At 35.3% G+C, this 25,738-nt stretch overlaps 1 protein-coding gene across 6 annotated transcripts in view; it reads left to right on the forward strand.

The window, feature by feature from the left end:
- DGKI (diacylglycerol kinase iota) overlaps positions 1-25,738 on the forward strand; it is a 592,236-nt gene that overhangs the window by 487,892 nt on the left and 78,606 nt on the right. For all 6 annotated transcript variants that reach the window (XM_074193600.1, XM_074193597.1, XM_074193602.1 and 3 more), the window contains 4 exons: positions 2,828-2,897; positions 6,056-6,096; positions 7,822-7,949; positions 8,861-8,983. In XM_074193600.1, the coding sequence (XP_074049701.1) occupies positions 2,828-2,897; positions 6,056-6,096; positions 7,822-7,949; positions 8,861-8,983 (362 nt within the window). The remainder of the gene's footprint in view (positions 1-2,827; positions 2,898-6,055; positions 6,097-7,821; positions 7,950-8,860; positions 8,984-25,738) is intronic.

Genomic DNA, 25,738 nt, shown 5'->3' on the forward strand with positions numbered 1-25,738 from the left:
GTCAGGAAGTCCTGAGGTCAAATCTAGCCTCAGATTGTATGCTCATGGGCAAGCCACTTAATATGTTTCAGTTTCTCTATCTAAAAAATGGGATACCCTCCTAGAAACATTGTGAGTTAATCATTTAACATATATATGTGTGTGTGTGTGTGTGTGTGTGTGTGTGTGTGTGTGTGTGTGTGTGTGTATGTATATAAATTATCTTTATATGCATATATTTTGCAAATATATGTATATCAAATTTTGTAAACTTTAAAGTTCTATATAAATTACTATTGTCATTGTTCCTTACTTGTTTCAGTCATATCCTAAACTTCATGAAGTTTTTAGGGCTTTCTTGGGAAAGATTCTAGAGGGGGTTTTCTATTTCCTTCTCTAGGTCATTTTAATAGATAAGAAAACTGAGGAAGACATGATTAAATAACTTGCCCTAGGTCACACAGCTATGAAATATCTAATGCCAGATTTGAACTTGGGAAGATGAGTTTTTCTGACTCTAGGCCAGGTGCTCTATCCACTGTGCTACTATATTGATGCCCTTATATAAATGGTATTACTTTTACTAAAGCAAATGGGGTTGAAGCTGGTACCTAAATATATCATTTAAAAATCACTTGATTATTTCATTTTTTCAATTGGTATTATGGTATTTCATATCCTTTGGATCATTCAAGTGGTAGAGTCAAAGGACCTGGATTCAAACTAAATGCTTTCTACAGTGACTGATACACATTATAATCACTTTATTAATGCTAGTTGACTTAATCCCACCTTTGCCAAATGCTAGCTGCTTCACCTTGGGCAAGGTATTTAACTTCCTGGTCCCAGTTCCTTGTCTTTACAATGAGGAAGTTGGACTAAATAACATTTAAGAACTTTTCCAACTTTAAATCTGTGATACTGTCAACTACCCAGAGTTTTTAAATTACAAGCAAAATATTTTAGTGTAGTTCATTGTAATTCTGCCTAGTAGAGGAAATCTATTTGACTAGGGAAACTTTAAATGTTCTAATGTCTTTTTACTGTCATGGGAAAAAGGAAATAGTGGCATCAATATCTTCACTGTTTATTATTTTCCCCTTAGTTTTGAAAAGGAAAGAAAATGCCCTTTGATGGTACCCCCCAACTATTTTAATAATGAATTATTTTTAAAATGCTTATGTTTTATTTTATTTTCCAATTATATGTAAAAGCAATTTTTGACATTTGTTTTTAAAATTTTGAGTTCCAAATTCTTTTCCTCCCTCCATTCCTTCACCCTTGACAAGGCAAGCAATTTGATATAGATTATACATGTGTGGTCATACAAAACATAAATCCAAATAAATCATGTTGCAAAAGAAAACAGTACCCCACCCCCAAAGAAAACCCCAAGAGAATCAAACAACAACATCAACAACTGCGCTCTATATTCAGATTGTATCAGTTCTTTTTCTGGTGGTGGATAGCATTTTTCATCTTAAGATATTTGGAATTATTTTGGATTGTGGTGTTGTTGAGACCTAAATCTTTCACAGTTGATTATCCTTATGACATTGCTGTTACTGTGTCCAGTGTCCTTCTGCTTCTGCTCATTCCACTTTGTATCTGTTTATATAACTCTTTCCAGGTTTTTTCTGAAATCATCCTGGTAGATAATTGTTAATGAATTGGATTTTTGATGAAATAATTAGACACCTCTTGAAAATCATGACTGAAACTGTTTAAAGTTCCCTTTTTCCCCCAACTGAATTCATTTCCTAATTTCTGCTAAAAGGCTCAGCATAGTATTCTAGTTATTAACTTGTATTTAGGAAAGGATTAATGATTCCACTAACCTAATAACATTTTCAAACATCTTGTTGTAACTCACAATAGAATGTAAATTCTATGAGAGGAGGATCTATTTAATTTTTGTCTTCAGTAGTTAGAATTGTGCCTGATATATAGAAATATAGATATATAGCTTTTGTGAATGTAGTGATTGATTAATATTTAGTGACTTAAGAGGTAAATTATGAGGAATTATGAAGAAGGTTGTTTCTATGTAGTTTAAACATCAGACCTTAAAAGAAATAGTTTCTGTCCTGTCTTGGCCCTAAATGGTTGTGTGATCTCTGGATTCTCACTTGACCCTTCTGGAAACTGAGGCCCAAAAGAAGTTAAACAAGAATGAGGATTGTCTACTTTATTGTTAAGGTGACATGAGATAAAATGTATTGGTTCGTTTAAGACTGGAATCATGTTGTCTGAAGTAAATTTCAGTATTAATAATTCTGTTAATATTTTATTACTTAGAATGAATACCATGGTGCCATTGAAAGAGCTCTGGATTTGCAGCTCTGTCTATTAGTCTGGAATTGTGGAAGGATTATGAGATCTGAAGCCAGAAGACCTGGTTCAGAGTCCCAGATAAGACACCAACTAGCTGTGTGACTTTAGACATGGATCTCGGAACCTCAGGTTTCTCATCTGGATAATAATTAGGAGCCAGTTGGCTAGTTGAAATCCAGACTCCACTTCTTAGGATATATATAACAACAGGCAAATTATTTAACTTCTCTAGCTTCAGTTTCTTACTATACTATAAAGTAAGGAAGTTGGATTAGATTAGGGTTTCTTTACTGGGGACCATTAATGTGGTTGTAAAAAACATTTTGATAATTTTTTCTACATAACTGATTCCAAACGTGATCCCATATGTTTTATTTTATGCATTTAAAGACATTATTCTAAGAAGGGGTCCATAGGTTTCACTTTATTCTGTGGGTTCTCATAATCCTAGAACTAGATGAATTCTATGGTTACTTCCATCTCTAAGTCAAGAATCTTGTTTCTCTCTTTTCAGGATCAGGAAACCTCTTTCCCCAGGGCTCTTTCAGCTCAGAGACTTTCCCCTAGGTGGTGCTTCCTAGATGGTAAGTGTTCTTGCTTTTGTTTGAAGGATAGGGAGTTGTCCTTGTTTAATATAATGAGTTTATTATTGTCCATGCCCTTTCTCATCTCCCCCCCCCCATTCTTGAGGGAGAGGAGTCTAAAGATGGTAGAAAGGGAGGTTTCTGAAAAGAGACAGTGCTATATAAAGGGGTATCATTAAGAGAGAGTATTAATATGTATGTATATGTATCCTGATTTTTTTATTTAATTAGTGGTGGGATCTCATGGCTAGGAATGCAATGCAATGCAAATTTGCTACTGTTCTGCAATTTATAGTCTTGGGATTTTTGACAAGCTACCTGCTTTGCCCAGGATCACACATCCAGGATGTGTTAGATACTGGACTTAAATATTCTGGCTTCCTGCTTGATGCTGGCTGGCTCTGTCTGCCAGACCAGTCCAATACACCTTCCAAGGCAGGATTGCTCACAAAGCCTAGCACACAATAGGCTTTTGATAAATACTTACTGATTGATTAGCAAACAAACATAAAGGCAAATAAAAGCAAAATGAAAGGATGGAATGTGGAATCTGTTATGCAGGCTATGATTTGAAGAAAGAGACTAAGTGAATTGGGAAGGTGACAGAGGGAATAAATTAGTAGTACATTAGCAGAGGAGTATGTAGCTATGTCTATTAGTCAAGCATTGTGGAAGGATTATTAGATCTATAGCCAGAAGACCTGGTTCAGAATCCCAGATAAGTCACCGACTACTTGTAGGACTTTGGACAAACCTCTCTGAGCCTCAAGTTTCACATCTGTATAATAATTAGGAGGCAGTTGCTTTACCTACCACAGGAAGCTATTGCTTCAAGGGGGTTAAATTTTGCAAAATGTCTGACACTAATAAAACACTATTTACTTGCTACAAGTAAAAATGGTGGTCTTTAAAAACTTAAGAAAGCTAGGAAAGGCACAAGTTTTCAACTGGAAGCATATGTTGGGATGGGTCTTCAGAACACTCTTGATCCAGGCATTGCACTTTCTGCTCTCTTTTTGTATGTCTCCTTCTATGTGCATATGAATCCATGATATATGTGCATTCATCTGGGGTGGTATATTATGGGATAAAAAAGATTGTATGTTGTTGTACATGCAACCAATATTAGATCTAAGTGAATGTATGTGACTGTATGAGGTGCAGTTATAAAATAAAGGATATCAATTTTATGATATTTCTTTTATGGTCTTCTCTTGAAGAGTTCTTTAAATAGCAGCTCAGGAATTGGTATATAGCTTCTCAAAGTTACTTTCTTGAAGAACAGTGCTTATAATTTTTTTTCAACAAATGGGTTTTTGCCATTGAGTGAGAATGGGCACATGTTTGTATTTATATGTGAGGAGAGAGTAACAGTATTGTATAAGTTGGGTATATTCACAAGAGTAGCTTGGTGAAATACAATAATGAATGACAAATTTAAATAGAAAAAAGATCCATCTGGCAGCATCTTGATGTAGAAAACCATAAATTAACATCATCTATGTTGAAATGTATTTTCTCAATTATTAAATGTTTTCCAATTATGAATAATTTAGGTCACTTGGGAGTTCTGTGGCTTCTTTCACTAGCCAGCTTCAAGTTTGATGACCCTGTTGTAGTGAACATAATTTTGGGTTTAGAATCAGGAAGGCCTGAGTTTAAGTCATATCTGAGACACTTAAAAGCAATGATATCTCATATAATTCACTCATCTCTGAGCTTCAATTTCCTCATCTAGAAAATGGGAATAGCAACAAACAACAACAATAAAAGTACACAGGAATATTTTAAGTATCAAATGAAATGTTATATGGAAAGCACATTATAAATTTTAAAGCTCATACAAAGTATGAGTATCATTGATATTATTTCATGACTGTATTGTCCTTTGAGATAGTTTCCTTGACTAGGAATTTAATTTTTTCAAAACAATTCCCTTCCTTCCAAATTCCATAAGAATGGAGTTAAATCCCCAGACATGAAAGGGGCTGAAATGAGAAGGGGTAAGGTGAAAGAAAACATAGAATATTCCTGAATCCTTGGTAATCTATTGATTTGTAACAGAGGAACAAATTAGCATATTAGAGATATGTATTATGTATTTTTATGCCAACCAGGCTACTTTGCATATAAACTGAGAAAAAAAATCGAATGCAGAAAAAAGTTGAATGTTGTGAGTGTTTAGTTTTAACCCAGAAATCAATTCTACCCAATTAAAAGTTTCATCATGTCTGTTTCATTATGTGGATTTCTGTTATATTAAAAGATAAAATTATATTTGTTGTTGAATCCTTCCCAAGGCTGAATCTTCTCAGCTTGATCTTGACTACTTCCCTTTGGCTTTATGTACTGTAGGGATAATGCTTGAGGTCCTCTTAGATAGAAATGCAAATTTACCTTAGTAAAAGGAGTAACCAGTCTGAAGCCCATATTGCAGCTTTCAGAAATCCTAGTCTTGTGACCCTGTGTCTGTCAATGAAAAAACCCTTGTCCAATGTCTTTTGACATTTGTGCTTTACCATACACTAACCATCCAAAGGAAGGGCTCTAGTCCTTCTATGGGGGATTTATAGGAAGATATAGACAAGAGTTTCACAACATGAGGAATACCATTGATATAGTGAAGCAAGACTTACAAAGTATTGTATATATATTATCCCAAAACAACCCATGAGGTAGGATAATAACCCCATCATCATCCTTGTCCAACAGTTAAAAGAAGGTAAAGAGGGGTAAAATGACTTGGCAATTAAAAAGTAGGAGGTAAAATTTGAACTCAGGTCTTCTTCACTTCAAAATCTAGCACACTTAGCTGTCTTCTAGTTCACATTCCCAAAGGGAGAATTTATATCAATGTTTTCATAGATCCTTTGAAGCATGTATGTGTCCAGGCTTCAATAAAAATGACCCTGGAGTTTAAGGCTTACAGAGTCCCCATCCTCATTGTAGCTATAATAGCCAAACCTTGGCTTAACCTCTGCAACCACTCTTAGCAATTGAGAATTCACTCCACACAGAACTCTTAAACTAGACTGTCTGAGAGCCTTCCTCCAAACAGTCTCCCTTGCTTTCTGAACCAGTATGAGATTGCTAGCTCTAGGCTTATTGGAGATCAGTTTTGTTGTAATGTGGCTCTTCACTGTCTGTTTCTCTCCTAGCTACTTCTGCTGATCGCTTTTATCGAATAGACAGAGCTCAGGTGAGTTTCATTGTACAAATGACAGTTCCTTATCTATAAATACATTTTTGCTGTAACTTCCCATAGACTATTCTGAAAACCTATGGTGTTCTGGAATGACATACCAGTCAGGATGCTGAACCACTAATTCCTTTGCAAATTAGTCTTGCAGAATTTTTTTTTAATTTAAGGTAATAGGGTTCAGTGACTTGCCCAAGGTCACATAGCTAGGTAATTATTAAGTATCTGGGGTTGGATTTGGACTCAGGTCCTTCCGACTCCAAGGCTGGTGCTCTATCCAGTACACCACCTAGCCGCCCCATTGTAGACTTGTTGAAAGTCATTAGTTTTTATAACCTTTATAGAATGTTTTTGGTATTGCCATCTGACTTAATGTTTTTCAGCCAACTTTCACAGACTCCTAAAGTTTTTAATCACTAAAGCAAGAGAATATTATCATCTCTAATGAGATTCCTTTAGTTCATTGTTAACCATAGATTCTTAAGAAAATTAATTTAAAAAACCCACTATTAAAATAGCCAAAGCTTGGTCAGTGTTAATGGAGCTCTTAACTCCCTGGCTTCTCATGAATTAGGCTTTGAAAGATTGGCTCAGTAAGGCAGTCAATCCTCTAATATAGATTCTATACAACTTCTGTCCATTTGTAATTAAATCCATAGAGTAGTGATCCGTGTTGTCTTGGAGTGGTGCTAACTTAATGGTGCTCACTTTTTTTTTACAACATTTGTCAGATGTCCAGAATTATTCTGTATTCTCTCATCCCAATACTGCAAGATATATTGAAATAATTAGGAGATATTTGGAGTAGATGATACCACTTGTGTTTCCCTAAGAGATTCTAAAAGGGATGAATTCTTTACTAATTTTTGATTTCTCCATCTCTTTACACCATTCTCCTCTAGCAATGAATAGAGCCAAACCTCAGAGGAGGTTCCAATACAAACAGTGATCATGTCCAGTCCATATCCCCAGTGCCATTCCTGATGAGAAAGACCCACCTTAGCTCCAGGAGCCTAGTTGAAGTCCTCCTGGATGCAGAGTTTAGTTACGCTATGACTTAAATTACTATTTGACATACTTGAGTCTGTTATTCATAATTTTGTGGTCCTTTGTTGTTCAGTTATTGCAGTCACTTGTGACCCCATTTGGGGTTTTCTTGGTAAAGATACTACAGTGGTTTTTTAGTTCCTTCTCCTTTTCATTTTATAGTTGAGGATCTGAGGTAAACAGGCTAAAGTAAATTGCCCAGGGTCACATAGCTAGGAAGTGTCTTGAGGCCAAATTTCAACTATGGAAGATGAATCTTTCTACCTTCAGGCCCAGTACTCTATCAACCACCTGTCTCTTCCAACATATTTGTTTTTGTCCTAATTCTCATGGTAGAACTGGCATGTTCCTTATGCATTCTCACAAACCAGGTTTTCCCCTTACTAGATGTAGAGTCAAAAAGATCTTCCTTAGCCTTAGAAATTGTGTTATTATGGGAGAGTCTCTTATTTTCCCAGCCTTACTTTGTTCAACTGGAAAATGAAAACAAAAGTGATAGCACTTTCTATAAATGGTTGTTATGAGACTCAAATAAGATTATGTGTGAAAAGTATTTTGCAAACTATGGTACTATATAAATATATGCTTTGCTGTTTTAACATTAACAACAATAATGAAAAGGATAATGATAATAATAACAATAATAATAATGATGATAATAATGACAATATTCCCTAGGAACATTTGCACTTTGTAATGGAAATTTCACAAGATGAGATTTTTATCCTGGATCCAGATATGGTTGTATCACAGCAAGCAGGGACCCCACCAGGGATGCCCGATCTGGTGGTGGAGCAAGCTTCTGGGTAAGTGGGCACTACTTTACAGGTGAGGTCAGTGAGGCAAAAAACAGCATCTAAATGATAACTGTGACTTGGAGTTTGACAACTTCAGGGATCAAAAGGGAGAGTACTGTGCATATAGAGATAGGCTAGTTTGATCAAGAAAGTATACATTTCTTTTGTAAATACAAGCTTTGGCTACAATACAAAAGAAGAGAAAATAGAATGAGGCAAAGATGACATCCCTTCTCAGGGAATCAAGTAAGGGTCTCAGGTACTTATAAAGAAGACCATAGCTGGTCTAATAGGGTTGTTCTAGCTCTCTAAACTGCTGAGAGGAGTTGCATCCATTAGGACTGATCATCTCACAAAGTTGTTTTACCTTCTTTTTTTGTATTTTCAGAAATTTATTAAGAGGGTCACTTGAATAGTGATTATAATGATGTTTGTTCGTTCTTGCAGAAGACCATGACATCAGGGAGGTGATGTTATGACAAGCACATGAACTGGATTTGAATGAGGGGTACTGTGCTAAGTCACAAGCCTCACGTTCTCCTCCAGAGCAATCAGACCAGATATGAATCAAGATGACTGGAGATGGCCCTGGATGTGAGGTAGTCAGGGTTAAGTGACTTGCCCAAGGTCACATAGCTAGTAAGGTTCATGTGTCTTGAGGTCAGATTTGAACTCAGGTGCTATATTCACTGTACCATCCAGATGTCCAAAGAAGTGATAGGAATAGAAAGAGGGAAGGAGGGATGGAAGGGGGAAGGAAGGAAGGGAGGGAAAGGAGAAGGAGTTCAGATTTCATTACTTGCTTCTGACTTCAATACATTAGCTACCTAGTCTTGGAACTAGAGGGAGAAAATATTAAATGCCATAAACCATAAACTAACTTTGAAGAAGTAACTAACTAGTGTCCTTTTCTCCCCAAGGATGTCAGATTGGTGGAATCCTGCTCTCCGACAACGCATGCTGAGTGACAGTGGGCTCGGGAAAATGTCACCACATTTTGATGGCTCTGAGAAGAAAGACTTCAGTCACTCACACATGCTACCGTAAGGATTTTCTACATCTCCTTTAAATGAATTCATGGCCATTGCTATCATCTAGATTCATAGACATAAAGGAATAGGAAATGACTTCATTTATTGCCCCTTCTTACCCCTTCATGGTGCCACAACACCCTCCCTTTTACTCTCTCTCTCTCTCTCTCTCTCTCTCTCTCACACACACACACACACCTCTGTCTCCATCGATCTCTGTGTATGTGTATAATGTAACTATAGGAGTCATTTTTAGCTATCCTTCTGTATGGTAGTGGCAGTGAAGTACAGTGTTTAGAGAATTGAACTAGTTAGAAAGACCTGGGTTCAAGTCCTATCTCTGATACATACTGGCTATTACACTGGCAAGTCACTTAGTCTCTCAGTTCCTTTAGGCAACTCTCTGATTACACATTGCATAGAAGGTGTCCTAGCTTTAGGAGCTCCCTCATGTGGGAATTCCCTATGCCAAATGAAATTGAATATCCAGTCCCTATCCCTTGTGACACTATCACTTTGTTCTTCTTACCTTCTTTTAATTGATATTTTATTTTTACAAATAAATGCTATGAAGGTTTTTCAACATTCATCCATATACATAAGTATATTTTTAAGTTACAAAATTTCCTTCCACAGAGAAAGGAGAGGAAGAAGGGGCTTAGATATTTCACATAAGAGTCAAGAAAAAGCTTTTTCAATGGAGAGGAATGGGGGAAGATGAGGGGTAATGAGCCTTCATTCTCATCAGAAATGGCTCAGAGAAGAAATAACATACACACTTAATGGGGATTAGAAATCTATCTTATCCTAAGGAACAATGAGAGGAAAGGAATGGGATAAGGGGGAATGGGGGAAGGAAGGGGGAGTAAGTGATAGAACAAAGGAAAGATCGTGGGAGAGGGTACTCAGATACAACACACTTCTGAACAGGGACATGATGAAAGGAGAAAGAATGAAAAAGATGAGAGTGGGGGGGGGGGAATTGAGAGGAGGGAAATACAGCTAGTGATAGCAACTAAGGGAAAAATATTGAAGCAATTTCTCTGGTGGCTCTGATGGGGAAGGCATCCTAGAGACACAGCCATTGGAATTTCAACATAGATTAAAATACACTTTTGTTTTCTCTCTCACTGTTCTTGAAGTTTCTCATCTTTTGGGGGGGGAAAGAGGGGCTAAGGATTATTCTAACAACAAGATTATTGAAATAATACAAAATAAATAAACAAAAACAATTTTCTTTCCACCCTCCCTTCCTACTCTTCCCCCCTCAGCAGCCAACAGTCAGTTTAATATTGTACATTCAGATGTGTGTTAAGCATGTTTTTATAGATTAGTTACTTTTGGTATGAGGAATTAGGATTAAGGGACAGAGATATGTAAGAGATATTTTTCAAAAAGTGAATGTAGTGTTCATCAAATTCTGAAGGATTTTTTTGTTCTTTTGTTTTGTTTTGTTTTTCTTCCTCTGGATGGGGATAACATTGCCCATAGCTGATCTAATAGGGTTGTTCTAGCTCTCTAAACTGCTGAGAGGAGTTGCATCCATTAGGATTGATCATCTCACAAAGTTGTCTTAGCTTCTTGTTTTGCATTTTCATGTAGCTAAAATGTGAGACAAGAGTGACCCTCTTGGGTGTGTACTTGATTTTCTCTTCCTTCTTGTCCCTGGCCATTTCATTCATTTTACTTTACTTTACTGACAACTTAATGCAGATAACTGCTCCAAATACACATTTCTGCCTAAACATTTTACCAGCACATGAAAGTGAGCATGTCCCAAGACACACTTTTCTCTTTCCCTCTAAACTTGCTCTTTGTATGATAGGAGGGTTATTCATGCACTCATTGCCAGGGGTAGTACAGGGGAAAGACCTTGATTCTAATCATAATATCATTCTTCCTCCCTATGTGACCTTTCCTCAAGCCATTTGGGTCTCAGCTTCCTCATCTGTAAAATGAAAAGAAAGTTGTAGTAGACATTGGAGGTACTTTCAGCTTTCAATCTATATTCATGTCCAAATCATTTATATTTAAATATTTACAGATATTTTGCTCAATGATAAGGGGGAAAAAGTTGGCTTAATATGCAGCATGAAGGATGTACATGAGGCATGTTATTTCAAGTTTGAGAGGGTATGGCACATTACTAAAGGAACTTATTTATCATTTACTCTTTACTTTCTCTCATATATGTAATCTAATTGGCTACCAAGCCCTGACAATTCATTTTGTACATACAGGGCTTCTTACCTGTGACCCATGAGTTTGTTGTTTTTACATTTTAATAACTTGATTGCAACTTCATTGGTTTCCTTTGTAATTACATGCATTTTCTTTTATGCCTTTAAAAACATTCTGAGAAGTGTTCATAGCTTTTGCAGACAGCCAAAGAGATCCATGACATAAAGAAAGGTTAATAACCCCTGCAAAATCTCATTCATGTGCACTCTCTTCTGTATTTACCTGACCATAGAGCCATTTTATGGCTATAGCCACAGCCATTGTACAAGCTGCCATTTTATTAACAACCTGAACTTTTGTAATAATAACATCCTTACAAGTCTATTTTTCACTTCCTCCAGCTCCAAACCATCCTTCAAAACTGCTCAAAGTCTTCAACAAAATCTTCTTGCTACCTAAATCAATTTAATCTCCTTTGTCTGGAATTCCACAATCTCCAACTTTTTTTCATATTACTCTCCCATTCAGTGCTTCAGATAAAAATGGATAATTTTTTACCATTATCTTTCCAATACACTGGAACCATGTTCTTTGCTCTACTGTTTATTTTCCTCAGCTCATACTGTCCCAAATTTGGAAGCATCTTCCTTCTCTGTGTTTCTTATTGAAAATATCTAAACCTTAAAATCTGCCTCAATGTTACCTCTTCAATGATTCCTACCATGCACATTCTATTAGTAATTAACTCCTTATTCACATTATAATGGAACTTTACACTTTCTTAGATTTATGTTTATGTCTTATTTTTGGACTAGACTATAAGCCCCATGAATTTACCAACTCTGTGATCCTGGGGAAATCACTTAACTTTTTTCAACTGTTGCAGTTAAAATAATGGTAAACTGAGACAAAAAAAAGTTCCAAGCATGATCAGCTTGTTAAACGAAGTTTGCAATTGCCAGTAAATGGGGTCCAAGTTTCTTCAGGAACAAAAAAATGCATCTGACAGTCAAGACAAACCTTATATAGTTATACAGAGGAACCCCAAAATAGGTAGTGTCATGAATTTGGTGTAACAAGGGTATATCTCCCTTCTTATTGGTCAGTGCCAAGGTCAATAACTGCATTTTACATTACATTATCACAAGACAGACTAACATCTTCTTGAAAGTCCAGGAACTTGGAATTTCTGAGACAGAACAGGAATCTTGGAATTTACATGTTACTGATTTCTGATAGTTTAGATTATATGTCAGAATTTTGGGGCTAAAATGTCTGAAGGAGGAAAACTTAATGAGTGGAAGTGGCTCGTGGTGAACTAATAGCTGTAACTTTAGGAGTTCAAGGTCACATACCAAGGGAGAGTAACTGATGTATAATAAATTGATTAATCCTTGATGAAACAAAGTAGTATGTCAAATTTTAATATCACACAAGCTCAATTTCTTCATCTGTAAAACTGATGTGATAATAGTATCTACTTTGTAGTATTATTTTGAGGATCAAAGGAGATAAATATATATATATGTATAAATATACATATATATATATCTCTATATCTATATAAGGTTTATTATAAACCTTAAAGTGCTAGCTATTAAGATGACTATAACGATAATGATGATAATGGTGGTGGTGGTGGTGATGATGGTTGTGATGCTGGAAAGGATTATGACTTAGTTTTATTTTGTATCTTTCCTAGTGTTGAGAATAATTCTTTACATATTAGACACAACACATTTTTATCCAGGTAAGTGAAGGAAGGTTAAGGCCCAAGAAAAACCATAGAAGGACTTCTGCCCATCTGGATCTTCTTCAACCAGATTACATATATTTGGCTTCAATAATATTTTGTTGCCTACAAGCTTATTTGTCTTCAAAAATTTTCTCAGTCCTTCCTATATTATCAGTTGATGAAGATGATGAATTTCCATGATTTAAAGGATGAAAAATTAGTCTTAGGTTTTATTACTTTTATTAACATTTTTATTAAACCCAATAGTACTTTATTTCTTTCAGGTCTTCCTAATCTCATGGATCTGGTGCTTTATGTAATAAGGAAACTATATTGATTATTTAGAGAATATCAGTCCATTCCATTCATATTTGTTCATTCATTATATTCTCTTAAAGCAAAAGTAGGATTATAGTACAATTTGCAGACAATGTTACTAATGAATTCTAAGAAAATTTGCTTCACCTCCATGATTCCTATAAACTTACTCCAGTTCTTCTTGGGTTACAGAAGGATATATAAATAATACTTTGAAGCAACCATAGATATAGACATCGAAACTAAACATAAGGCCTAGGGTGCATCCCAGTGATGCTCAGAATAGGACCATGGAACAAATTCACTGAACTATAGTTCACTACTATATATTGGAATATGTTGCTGAATGTCCTGGTAGCACAAGATCATGCAGTGTAAATAAATGAAGACTCTAAATGATTCCATTGTGTCAAAAGGGAAAGGGTGGGGGGAGAGAAAGAAAATCTAAAACTAATTATTACATTGGCACAGATAATACTCTCACACCCTTGAGGCAAAAAGAAATTTCATTTTAATTATTCCTTTGCAAGGGGTCTTGATGGGACAGCTAAAAATACTTTTTTTTCAATATTAAACTGAGCCAATGTGTTAGTTTTCAGGTGAAATTTTGATTACTTATATATTTCAGAGAAATTTTCTCCCTAGGGCCCTTTGTTATAGGATTGAAGCAGGTAATATAGGAAAAGTCAGGAAGTGGATGATGACTTTAAATATTTCTATATCTTAACTCAGGTTCAGCATGAACTTTACTTCAAAATGATTGTAGTGCAGTCACAGCTACAGAAATTAAAGAAAAACAATAAAAATATTGCTTTGATTTAGTGACATACTCCTAGATTTGAAATAGAGAAATTCATTCCAATCCCACCTCTGAACACTAAATGGGTGACAATGGGAAAGATATTTAACCATCTTTGGGTCTCAGCCTTTGCCTCTGTAAAATATAGGGGTTGGGGTAGATTATCTCTGAACTTTCTTCCATGCTTGAAATTTTAGAATTCCATGAATTTTGTCTCTGATGAAACAGTTTGGAGAAGTGGTCAGAATGTTGATCTTGGATGGGTTCAGATGTCACCTTTGCCACTTGTTAACACTGTGAACATCACTTAATCTTTCTGAACTTCAGTTTCTTTATTGATAAACCCATAATGATAATACTTGCAATATCTATTTCAAAGGGCTGTTGTGTTTTTCAAATGCCATTATGTGTATAAAGTGTCTTGCAAACCTTAAATTACTATATAAATATCTGTTTCATTACAATCTTTTCTATGTTCAGGCCCCAGTTAGGAAAGGGACATTTCCTCTTAATGCAATCATAGTCCAATTCCTGAATTTTCTGTTGATAATAACGATGACAGCTAACATTCATATGTCTCTTTGGGATTTGTTAAATGCTTTATACATATTATATGATTCATACTGTATAATAAAGCAGCTCTGTGAGTTGTGAGAATATTATTATTCTCATTTTATGCCTGAGGAAACTGAACCTGAGAAAGGTCAAATGATTTGTTGAGTGTCACAAGCTAGTAAATGGTTAAAGCAGAATTTGAAATTTCATCTTCCTGATTTAACTCCCAATCTAGCCACTGGACTTCTTAATTGCTACACTAATCTAATCCTGATTGTTGAACATTCTCTGGAAGGGATTAATTCTCTTATATTCATGGTACTGCCTATTCAAAGCAGGGACTTGCTTTATATGTAGCTGTGTTTCTGTCTTTGCATACGTAGTGTAAATAGAAACCTGGTAAACCAACTCCCATATTCCCACTGGAATGCTGTTTTCTTTAAGAAAACCTTTATCCTAATTTCAGATTCATCTTCTATTGCTTCCTGAAGTTTGAGCTTCCTTTCCTGGTTATTTCCCCTCATATGCCTCATCTTTCTCATTCTCTTTATCAAATAAATCACTAACTATAAAGAAATGCTTAAATATGTATTAAAGAACTTACTATTTCTAGAAAAATCCATTGCCAAATCCTCCAGGAAATCAAGTTTCTATAGTAATTGTAAAAATTCCTACCTACCCACTTCCTCACCCCAGGAGTTGTTGAAAAAATAATTATCTAGCAGCCTCAAAAAATACCATAAGCTCATGGGTCTGTTTGGAAGTGATTTGAGACCAATCAATCCAACCTTCCTACTTTACTGTTGAGAAAACTGAGAACTCAGGAAATTTGATTGATTTGTTTAGGACCATACAGGTAATAAGTGTCAGAGTTGAGATTTGAACCCCACTCCTCAGATTCCAAAGCTAGTACTCTTTCCTTTGAAGCATGTTGCCTCTATTGTCCAAACATCAAGTTAGAGATATGGAGAAACACAGAAGACAATATAACACTATGATCAATAGATCATAGAAAAACAAGGATTTATGAAGGGTCTGCTATGTGCCAGACCCTATATGAAGCATTTTATTTTATTTTTTTTAGGGTTTTTTTTGCAAAATAGAGGGGTTAAGTGGCTTGCCAAAGGCCACACTGCTAGGTAATCCATAGTAATAGGTAATCCAGAATAAAATAAAAAAAGTGTCTGAGGCTGGATTTGAACTCAGGTACTCCTGATTCCAGGACCTGTGCTCTATCCATTGCACCACCTAGCCGCCCCAATATGAAGCATTTTATAAGTGTTATCTCATTTTATCAAGCATCAAAACTCCCTGGGATGTAGTTACTATTGTTTTCATATTTTATAATTGAGAAAACTGAGACAATATAGAGTCTTAAGTGATTTGTCCAACATTATTACACAGCCATTAAATGTCAAGGCTATATTTGCACTCAGATCTTCCAGATTTTAGGTTCAGTATTCTATCCACTGTGCACCCTATCTGCCTTATAATGGCAGCCAAAACCACTGGAATTTTGTTCAAAAAAAAGACTGCATTAATACATTGTTTAATGATTGTACATGTATAGCCTTTATCAGATTCTTTGCTGCCATGGGGAGGGGGGAAGGAAGGGAGGGAAATAGAAAAATATGGAACTCAAGGATGAATGTTAAAAATTGTCTTTGCATGGAATTGGAAAAAAAAGAAAATAAGAGCTTTTATGAGAAACAAAAATAATGTTTAGCATTCGTTGTTAGTCATTGACACTGTATATCCATAGCTCATGTTAAGCATTCTTGAGATAATAGAGTCAGCAACAGACTTGGTTTGAACTTTTTCTCTGGTATTTACTGGCTATGTGACTAACTTTTCTGAGTCTCAGTTTTCCCATATGTGAAACAGAATGCCAATTTAGGAATGATAATATCCATAAAACCTATTTGAAAATATTGCTGTGAGCTCAAATCAGATGTAATTTGTTATTTGCTTTATAAACTTCAAAGTTTCATATTTATATGTCAGCTAACATATGAAAAATCTAAAAGACAGATTATTATAAGACTCATTCATTGTGTTAGGTACTATACATAATACAAAAGGATATTGTCCCAACCCAAGAGATAATTTCAGTCTGCCTCTGTGGATTGAATAATGTTGGTTCTGCTCTTTTAAGAAACAGACTGAGCTGAGTCCAAATCTCCACATTTAAGATAGAAATTATATTTCTGTCAGTGGAGAAAAAATGCTTGATTAGCAAATTAGTTAACTATAAGATAGGTAGTATATAGTAGAATGTGTATCATCATGTAGGTTATCTTTGGCTTATTCTCTGCCTAGCATGTAATAGGAGCTTCATAAATACTTTTGATTGCTTGCTTTTTTGGCTATAATTGTTATCTCAAATACTTAAATTATCATTTTTGTGAATATGTGGGTTTTAGGTGGGGTTAGGAGTAAAGAATGAAAAATGGAAAATTTGGAAGTTATCATTTGTAAAATTCTACTTTTCTTAGCAAGTACTATCCTAATAATTTATCACACAGGAAATATTTCCATTCATCTTCCATCCATCTTGAGTATTTTAGAGAGAAATAACTGAACATACCATCTCGTAATATTCTACCTTCTTCTTAAAGAATGTACCATTATATACATTCATCTAATTGGATGAACAATTTAAGTGCATTTTCTTGCATCTCCCCTTTCTTTGAAGAGTTGGGGGATTAGAGATATGCAATAGAACATACATTGTCAGCAATTTCTTTGTCAGATTTCCCTGTCTTTATAAATAAGAATGAGCTTTTGAAGAACCATTTAAAAATAGTACCCAAAAGTAAAAGCTTAGGCCTTTCAGTTTATCTTCTCTCATTTCAAACATACTTCTTCAACTGCCTTCCTTCCCCCTTTAAAAAAAATCTGTGCTTGGAATTGAAATCAAGTAATAGTTCTGCTATTTATATTCTCTGCCTGATTGTTTTGGCAGAAAATAATGCTTAAAACTTACCTAGGAAATTCCTTTAAGCTAAAAATTGGCATCTATAGAGAAACCTTTCTGCAAACCACCAACCCATGTACCAAGAAAATGTTCTTTATCCTTGTTTTTCTCCTCCAAAGCTTTAACTTTATTCTTCCTTTCTTTTAATGATTCATCCTTGTCTATTTTCAGTCTATTTGATAAGAATTGATCCTACTGGGAAAAAAATAATCATGTTCATTGCAAAAGTATCAGGTATCTTACCATGAACAGAGCCTATTTGGCTACAGTTTGGTTGTGAAATGCCCTTTGAACATGGCAATCAGATAAGAGTTAGGAAGTTAATCTTCTTAGTGGAATGCAAGTTTTACTGGAATGTGACTCAAAGATGAAATCAGTGCTGACAGGATAGAGATAACTGTGCATCTGTTTCTCTGAGATACTTGTCCCTCCAGCCACATATCTTCTTGACTAATCATTCAGACTGGCAAAATGCAGCTGAGCTGACTTGAATCTTCTTTTTCGTCTTTTCTTCCTGCCTCCTCCCAGCTGTTGTTACCATCTTTGTTTAGCCAAGCATGTAATAACAATTTAGCCTGTTTATATTTGCAAATTCCTTTAAGAATATTCTTATTCTGCCTTCTTCCCAACTCAATTAAATGGATCAGTACTATAGTCCTAATTGGGATATTGAAGCATAGAACGCTTGAGAACTAGGTCAAAGTCCCATGATAAATTAGTGCAAGAGTCATATTTGTGCCAAGCCATAATATGAATGTCAGTGAATTCCATAGTATTAGTCACCTGGTGAAAAAAATGACCTGAGAGCATATGACTTATAGGTAGGCCCAGTCCATCTGTATTTCCTCATTGCTTTCTTCACTGTCTATTTTTCTATAATTATACCAAAGAGTATGTTGTTTGTATCCAAATGTTGGGCACTATCTTTGATGCTGAAAATATGTTGTAAAACTTTTTTCTATATTTCATGTCTTTTGTCTTCTTTGCAATTTCATCCATAAAGAATATTATGGCAAATGTGCTTATATGGGAAAGGGATCTTACTAAATCTACTTTAAGCTGTATCCCCCTCTTCTAAATTTCTTTCTGTTTTATAAGCAATTCTGCACATAATCTTTTGACATCCTGCTCTATAAGATTTACAAATAAATTTATAATATAAACTGCTATTGTCTTTGGTCACCATAACTCCATGGATGAAAATTAAGTCAAATTTATTGATTAAATATGTTTTGGCTCTTCATGGAAGCAGATGATTTATATCAGTTAAATTTCTAAATTTTTAAATTTCTTTATTCAGTGTTGATATCCTTTCCTCCGTCCATTTCCTCTTTTGGGCAATAATAGGATTTAATTAGGTCAGGATGGAATTGGTTTAATTGTGTACAATGTTTCTTTCTCATTCTTATTATTTTTACTTTCTAATGATTTTGATATTAGCTACAACAACTTGGGAGTATGGCTATACTCAAGTAGCAAATTCAAGGCTAATCTTTTATCAAAAATGAATTCTTTTAGTCTGTTAATAACACCATTCTATGATATTATTCAGTGATTAGAAAGGCAGTATGGCATGATGCATGGAGAGATGACCTCTTAGACCCACTAGGTCTACATCCTGCCCCTTACCCAGACTGTTGGACCCTAGACAAGCTATTTAACTTCTCAGTGTCTCAGGCAGCTATCTAAAACAATAAATTGTAAAAATGATGATTTATAGAGGAAATTTCTTTACCTGAGAGTTCCCTATATCAAAAAAATCACAAGTCCATTTTGTATTCCTGAATAGTATTTGATTATTTTCTCAAAGGAAGTAATTCACAATGAGGAAGCATAAGGTTCTCTGTAGACTTTGTCTTCTATCTTTTCTTACTACTGAAACTTGTTTTCATCATTTCTTTTTTCCCTATTCACCTGTGACCATCTTTTCATTGAAATCATTGAACATCAAATAATATGCTTATTTAACTTGGAGGGTCTTAAAAATTCTTTGTAAACTCTTTCTACAAATTTATCCTCTTCAATAGTTGGTACAGAAACTGCATTATTTTTGACAAATAGTTATTTCAAGTACTACAACAATGATCAAAAGTCCTACAAATGTTATTTTTATTGCCTTTGGGTGAATAATATAACCAAATTTCTCAATTCCTTTATTTGTCTCTCCAAGGAGAACCTGTGAGCCATCCTTCAATTTCACTGTAACTTCTTTCTGTTTTCTGGTTTTATTTAAACTATAATGAAAATGTCAAGATTGATAAAATTCAATTCTCTCAGTAGTACATCCATTCTTTAGTTGTTGGGTAACAGCTTCAGAAGTGGAGCACAGTGGGTTAAGTTGATGTTTATGATCTTCTAAAAATGGTGTGATTCTTAATATCCTTTGACTCCTTTTCCAGCATTCTGATACTGTCATTGCAGAAGTAGAAAGGGGACACATAACACTTGGTATCATTTTGAATTATTGTTTCATAGGTTGCCAAAGAATTCATTATTAATTGGGAAATCTATTCATGTTAAATCTCTTTGTCCTTAGGCTAGTCTTTGAAAAGCAGATGAAGTCTTCTGCTAGAACCAAAGTCTTTCTAGCATTGTAGTATCATAGTTTGTACTCTGTTGGCATAAAACTTGAAATCCCAGGATGACTTTTACATCATAATGAGGGATAAGAGTGGGAATTTAGGAACAACACATCACACTGATATGCAGCATAGTTACTCAACCTCCACAAGGCTATATTCTTGAAATAAAATCTCTTCAAAATATAAAAGTGTTATGGTATAATCTAAAAATTAATATTAATATATATAACTCTTATTTTACACAAGCTAGATGTGGCAGTTTTACCTAGTTCTACTATAGTAGGCAGAAAGTGGTAGAAAGATAATTATGTCATTTTTGGAATAAAGGAATAAAATTCACATATAAAGGTATTATTATAACTGTTCTTTTTTACATAATCTTTATGCTGATCATCCATGATAATGAACACACATGTAGATAATCTGAAGATCATTTATATTTAGCTTTGGGACTCACTTTCATATTTCCATTTGATTACATCTTTTGCTGATCTAGAAATTCCCTAAACATTAAACTAAGTAACAAAATCACAACTTTGGTGAAAAATTGAAATCAACTTCCTTTAATGGCACCAAAACTACATAATCATCACTGAAGAGGGATAGGGTAGAATCACCTAAGGAAAAAAGCAAAAGTTCTTTTTTATCATTTTGAATAAATGAATCCATTACTTTGTATATCATTAATAAAATTTGTGCTTTGAGAAGGTTCAGTCCTTCTTTCCCTCAGATTCACAAAGTGTTTGGATGTTCTTTTGAGTTTGAGTGAAAGAAAGAATGCAAACTAAGCACATGGAAGTGGGAAAAAGCCAAAGGAAGAATAATGATGGACTTTCTGGAAAGAACATCATCCTTGGTCTTCCTTGACCCCTCTGGTACATGAGGTCAAGGCACAGGCCTGAGCATTGTGAATTATCTGGAAAATCCATGCAGAAAAGCTGTCTTTGCCTGAATTACCTAATAATTGGTCTGCTTTACTGGCCAACAGAGCAATAGAGAAACTTATTAAGAAATCTACTGGTATTCCCATAAATGATAAAGCAAGAAGAGACTTGTTTTCCCTTCCTAACACATTCTTTCACCTGTCTGAGAGTTTTAAGAGAAGCGAAAAAGGAAGGTCATGGAATCTATTGTGACAAGATCACTTATATAACCTCCAAAAGGAAAATAAGGAAAAGATGTATATATGTCCCTGGGTAGTCAGAAATCAGGATGAGTTATGTGAGATGTGATAGGTGAAGGGAATGTTCTAAGTCAATCTTATTTTCATGTGGTTCATCCAAAATCAAAGAGATTGTTTGTAAAGCAATGTGTCTGGAACTTGTAACTCATCCCTTAGAGAACCACCACATGTTGGCATACAATCTGCTCACATATAGCAAGCAAGTTATTTCTTCCTTGAACCAACCAAACAAAGGGTCTTCTTCTGGGGCATTATCATCTCTTCAATTAGGTAAACATTGGATTACAGTGGGATGGAATAAGCCAGCCTAAATAGGTAGTACTGCAAGAAGCGGAGAATTGTGCCTTCTGGGAAAACATGTACTCTCTTTGAAGCTTCCAATGAAGCTTGAAATAGAAGCAGCGACAGATAGACATAATACTAAATGTGTAAGGGCTCTTAACCTGATGAGAGTATAGACATGGAGTAGTGGTTAGAACATTGGACTTGGAGTCAGCAAGCCTTGGGTTTGAATCCCATCTCAGATACTGATCAGCTATGGGACACTGAGCAATTTACTTAACTGCTTATTTCCTTGTCTCTGAAATATGGAAATTTGACTCACTGAAGTTTAACATCATCCCAACTCTAAATCTTTCATCCTAAGAGCATTTTAAAAAATCTGGACACTTAGTAGAGTGGGCAATGCTCATGGGTCCACTACTGGCCCACATCAGAATCCATTCACATACATGTATCTCTTTAGGGTAACCCAGCTTTTCCTTGTCTCTTAGGAGATTCTCCAGGCTCCTCTTTATATCACTTGATCCTTTTTTCCCTTACCTAAGTTACGTCCATAGTTCGGAAGGTTAGTAGGTTTGGAGTCTGAGCAATGATCATTAGAAAGAGAAAGAAGGAAAATCTCTGGCACTTGCTCTAGGGGTTACCATTAAAGAAATTTGTGAATCTCATCATTTCCTGCTACTTTTCTAATTTATATATACAGAAACACATAACCACTTAGCCTTTCTAGCAGTGTTTGCCTTTTAAACCAAAGGAATCTTTAACTGTTTGAACAAATAGTGGAGGTTTGGAGGTTTGGGGTTTTGGGGTGGTGGTGGCAGGGAAGGAGGAAGGATAGGAGAACAGATTAGGAGTCATACCTAATATTTATACTCCTTATCCAGCTGAGCCTACTTCTATGACTAGCCATAGAGAAGGAGCAGGCAGAAGAGAATAGAATATATGGTACCGAATTCCATCTCAGCAGTTGCTGGTGGGAGGTGGGGGGGTTTAAGAAAGGTGAGAAGGAAAATGTGAGAAGAAGGAAACTGCTCTATGGTCCCATCTCAACATCTCCTGAATACATATTTTAGGGGGACTCAGGCTATTAGGATTCCTTTTCTATTGGATGTTCTGGAAGCAAAGAATCACAAACTCTCCTTTGGGTTCCCTAATCCCAGTCCTCTCTCCTCCAGGATTTGAATGTTAGAAGTCAGTTTCTGTTCCAATCTTCTCTCCCTGGATAGTTGCTACTAGCTTCCTGAATCCCTCATTTCCCTGAAAGAGAAGCAGGGATCCCATTTACCTGTACCTTTCTGGATTTCAAATATAGGGCTATTGGGATAGTTTCCTGTCATGCCTAACTCTGCCCTTCCTTCTCTCCAGTCAGTCCAATGAGTGTTTGATTTGACTGTGTAAAAAAGGACAGCTGTGTTTAATTACCCTGAAACAAAATAAGGATTCTGCATAACCTCATATATGCCAGAGTGATTTTACTGTAAGTTTTATTTGATTACAACACTAAACTGTTCATGTATGCTTTTTAAGCTGTCATTGATGTAACATGGGCATTCACTGACAATTTTTAAAAAAAAAAACTAGAGAAAACATTGGCAGTAATCCTAATGGGCCCTGATGAGTCACCCTGAGGATACTTGGCTGGGGTTCCAGTGCTTCAATAGAGATCAAGCCATTGGCCCAACGTAATTATAAAGGGGGCATACTTACTGATTTCCTGCAGGTGATAGCTGTCAGCTAAAAGTAAAATGACCCAAATTGCCTTTTCTTTCTTCTTTTCCCTTTTAAAAATAGGTCTTCTATGCATCCTCCAATGAACAGTCACTTCCTCTGTGCATGGTTTTATTCCTATATTTCCAGGGTGATTTTTTTCCCCCTTCTTATTTCCCCCTTTGAAATGCTTTACACTTCTTCTTAAACAGTTGGTGTTTCTATTGTTGAGAAAATAGTTTTAAAAAGTTAGGTCAGATAACATTTGGCTTTTGTCAAGTTTATAACCAACCCAACTTCTTTTTATTTTTCTATTCTTTTCTCTATGTCTCCTTTTGTCTTTTTTCCCCTAGCCCCTTTACCTACTCAATTCCTAATAATCACTTGATTTCCTTAGTATTTCCATTGTCAATTGGGAAAGGTCCTCTAGATGGCAGTAAAATTCCAATTTCAGATTGTTATATATCTCATTTCAGCACTGCAAATGGGGGGGATTGGGAGGGAGGGGTCAGGAGAAATAAAAATTTTAAAGCTAAGTAGTGAGAAAATTCTATTTTTAAAAAATAAAATACATGGAAAAAAATCATAGGAATTTTTTATTAAACAATAGCAATATTGATTGTCATTTCTTGTGTTCCCTCTGTGTATGTTTTTCTGGGAGGAGGGTATTTGGGCACCTAGAGAATAGAAAATGTTAAGAAATAAGGGAATTATCAAATATTTACATACTAGTTAAATTATAAAATAGAGAAAGAATTATTTACATAAAATAAAGAATGACTTGAAATCTGATGACCCCATCTTTCTGTACATATGCACATATGCTTATATCTCTCTGTCTCCCTTGTCTCTTCAGGTTTTTCCCCTTCTTTTTTTCCTTCCTCCTTTTCCTCTTCTTGCTGATATTGAATGTTACCTTTGAGCCTATTTGGCAAACCCTGAATGGTTTCAGACCTTTGAATGGAGATGTGGTCTGTCTTTCTTTTATCTGAATGGGACTTTGTGTGGTTGCTGTAACTTTTATCTTTTTTTCTTTAACTGTACTGTTTTGTTCATTGTCTTAAGGGAAAAAGATTCATAGATTATTTGTAATTAGGAAAGAAACAAACCAACAAAGAAAAGATTGTGTGGTTGTTGAGAATTCTCAGCCCTAGGGGATCTTTCATTGGGCCTCCCCCAACTAGACCAACCAGAAAGAATGGAGTTATCTTTGAAGATACTACATGGTCCCTTGATTCTGGTTGGTGCTTCACTCTCAAAAAAAAATCCCCAAATGGTGTCACAGGTTTTGTATCATTGTTACTCTAGAGTCAGCTATGCCAATTACTTGTAGGGCCAGAATATTTGCTCTGAGGAAATCTTGTAGCTATCTCACAGGACAGAAATGCGTTATAGTTATGCTTTTAAATCATTCATAATTATTTAAGCCTCTATTCCAATTGGATTGAATAAGAATTCTTCACACATTACTAGTTTGTAAAAACCAATTGATTTAGTTTAGCATTGCAATTTCAAAGTGGAATTGAAATAAATATGAGTCTTTGATATGTAGAGAAGGCAAAGCATATATGGTAAAAGAATTGAAAGAAGGGAAAACAAGCTGAAGTGTTTCTGTTCCTTCATGGAACAAACTGAAAGAGTTTGTACATGAGGATGTACATGAAGGGCTCCAAATTTTAGAAAGTCCAATGCTGTTTAAAGAGTCAAAGAGGGAAATTTGGAAACTTCCTGAATGTTAAGGGTTTGAAAAAAAAAAAGCTTGATAATGTAGGTTCTGTGTGAAAGGATATAGTCATGGCGAGAAAGAATTCCCTATACCTACACACACACACACACACACACACACACACACAAACAAAGGCATACCTTACAAACACTATGAAAAATAGTCAGAAATTTCAGAAAATTGATTTAGCAATTTAATGTGAGTTCTATTAAACAATGAAGGTGATTAGTAGTCAATAAACATTTATAAAGTACCTTCTAGATACAGGTACACAAAAAAGAAAAAATACATTTCCTACTCTCTAGGAGCTTATAGTGCAATGAGAGAAAAAAGAAGGAAGCAAATATGTATGAAGAAGATATATACATATGTGTGTGTATGTAAATAAGAGAAGAAATGCAATAGAATTAAGAAAGATTGGGAAAGAATACCTGCAGATGGGATTTTAATGGGCAGAGCTATGTGACACAGTGGATAGAGCATCAGCCTTGGAGTCAGGAGGATCTGAGTTCAAATCTAGCCTCATACACCTACTAATTACCTAGTTCTATGACCTTGGACAAGTCTTTGCCTTGCAAAAAACAAAGCGAACAGAAAAAGGAAGATGGGATTTTAGTTGTTACTGAAAGAAAACCAGGGAAGTCAATAGCAGTGATAGGAGGGAGAGCTTTTTAGGCATGAAAAACAGCAAGAGAAGATACTAGAGTTAAGAAATGGGATAT

Source organism: Macrotis lagotis, chromosome 7 (genome assembly GCF_037893015.1).
Source record: "Macrotis lagotis isolate mMagLag1 chromosome 7, bilby.v1.9.chrom.fasta, whole genome shotgun sequence".
Classification (NCBI taxonomy): domain Eukaryota; kingdom Metazoa; phylum Chordata; class Mammalia; order Peramelemorphia; family Peramelidae; genus Macrotis; species Macrotis lagotis.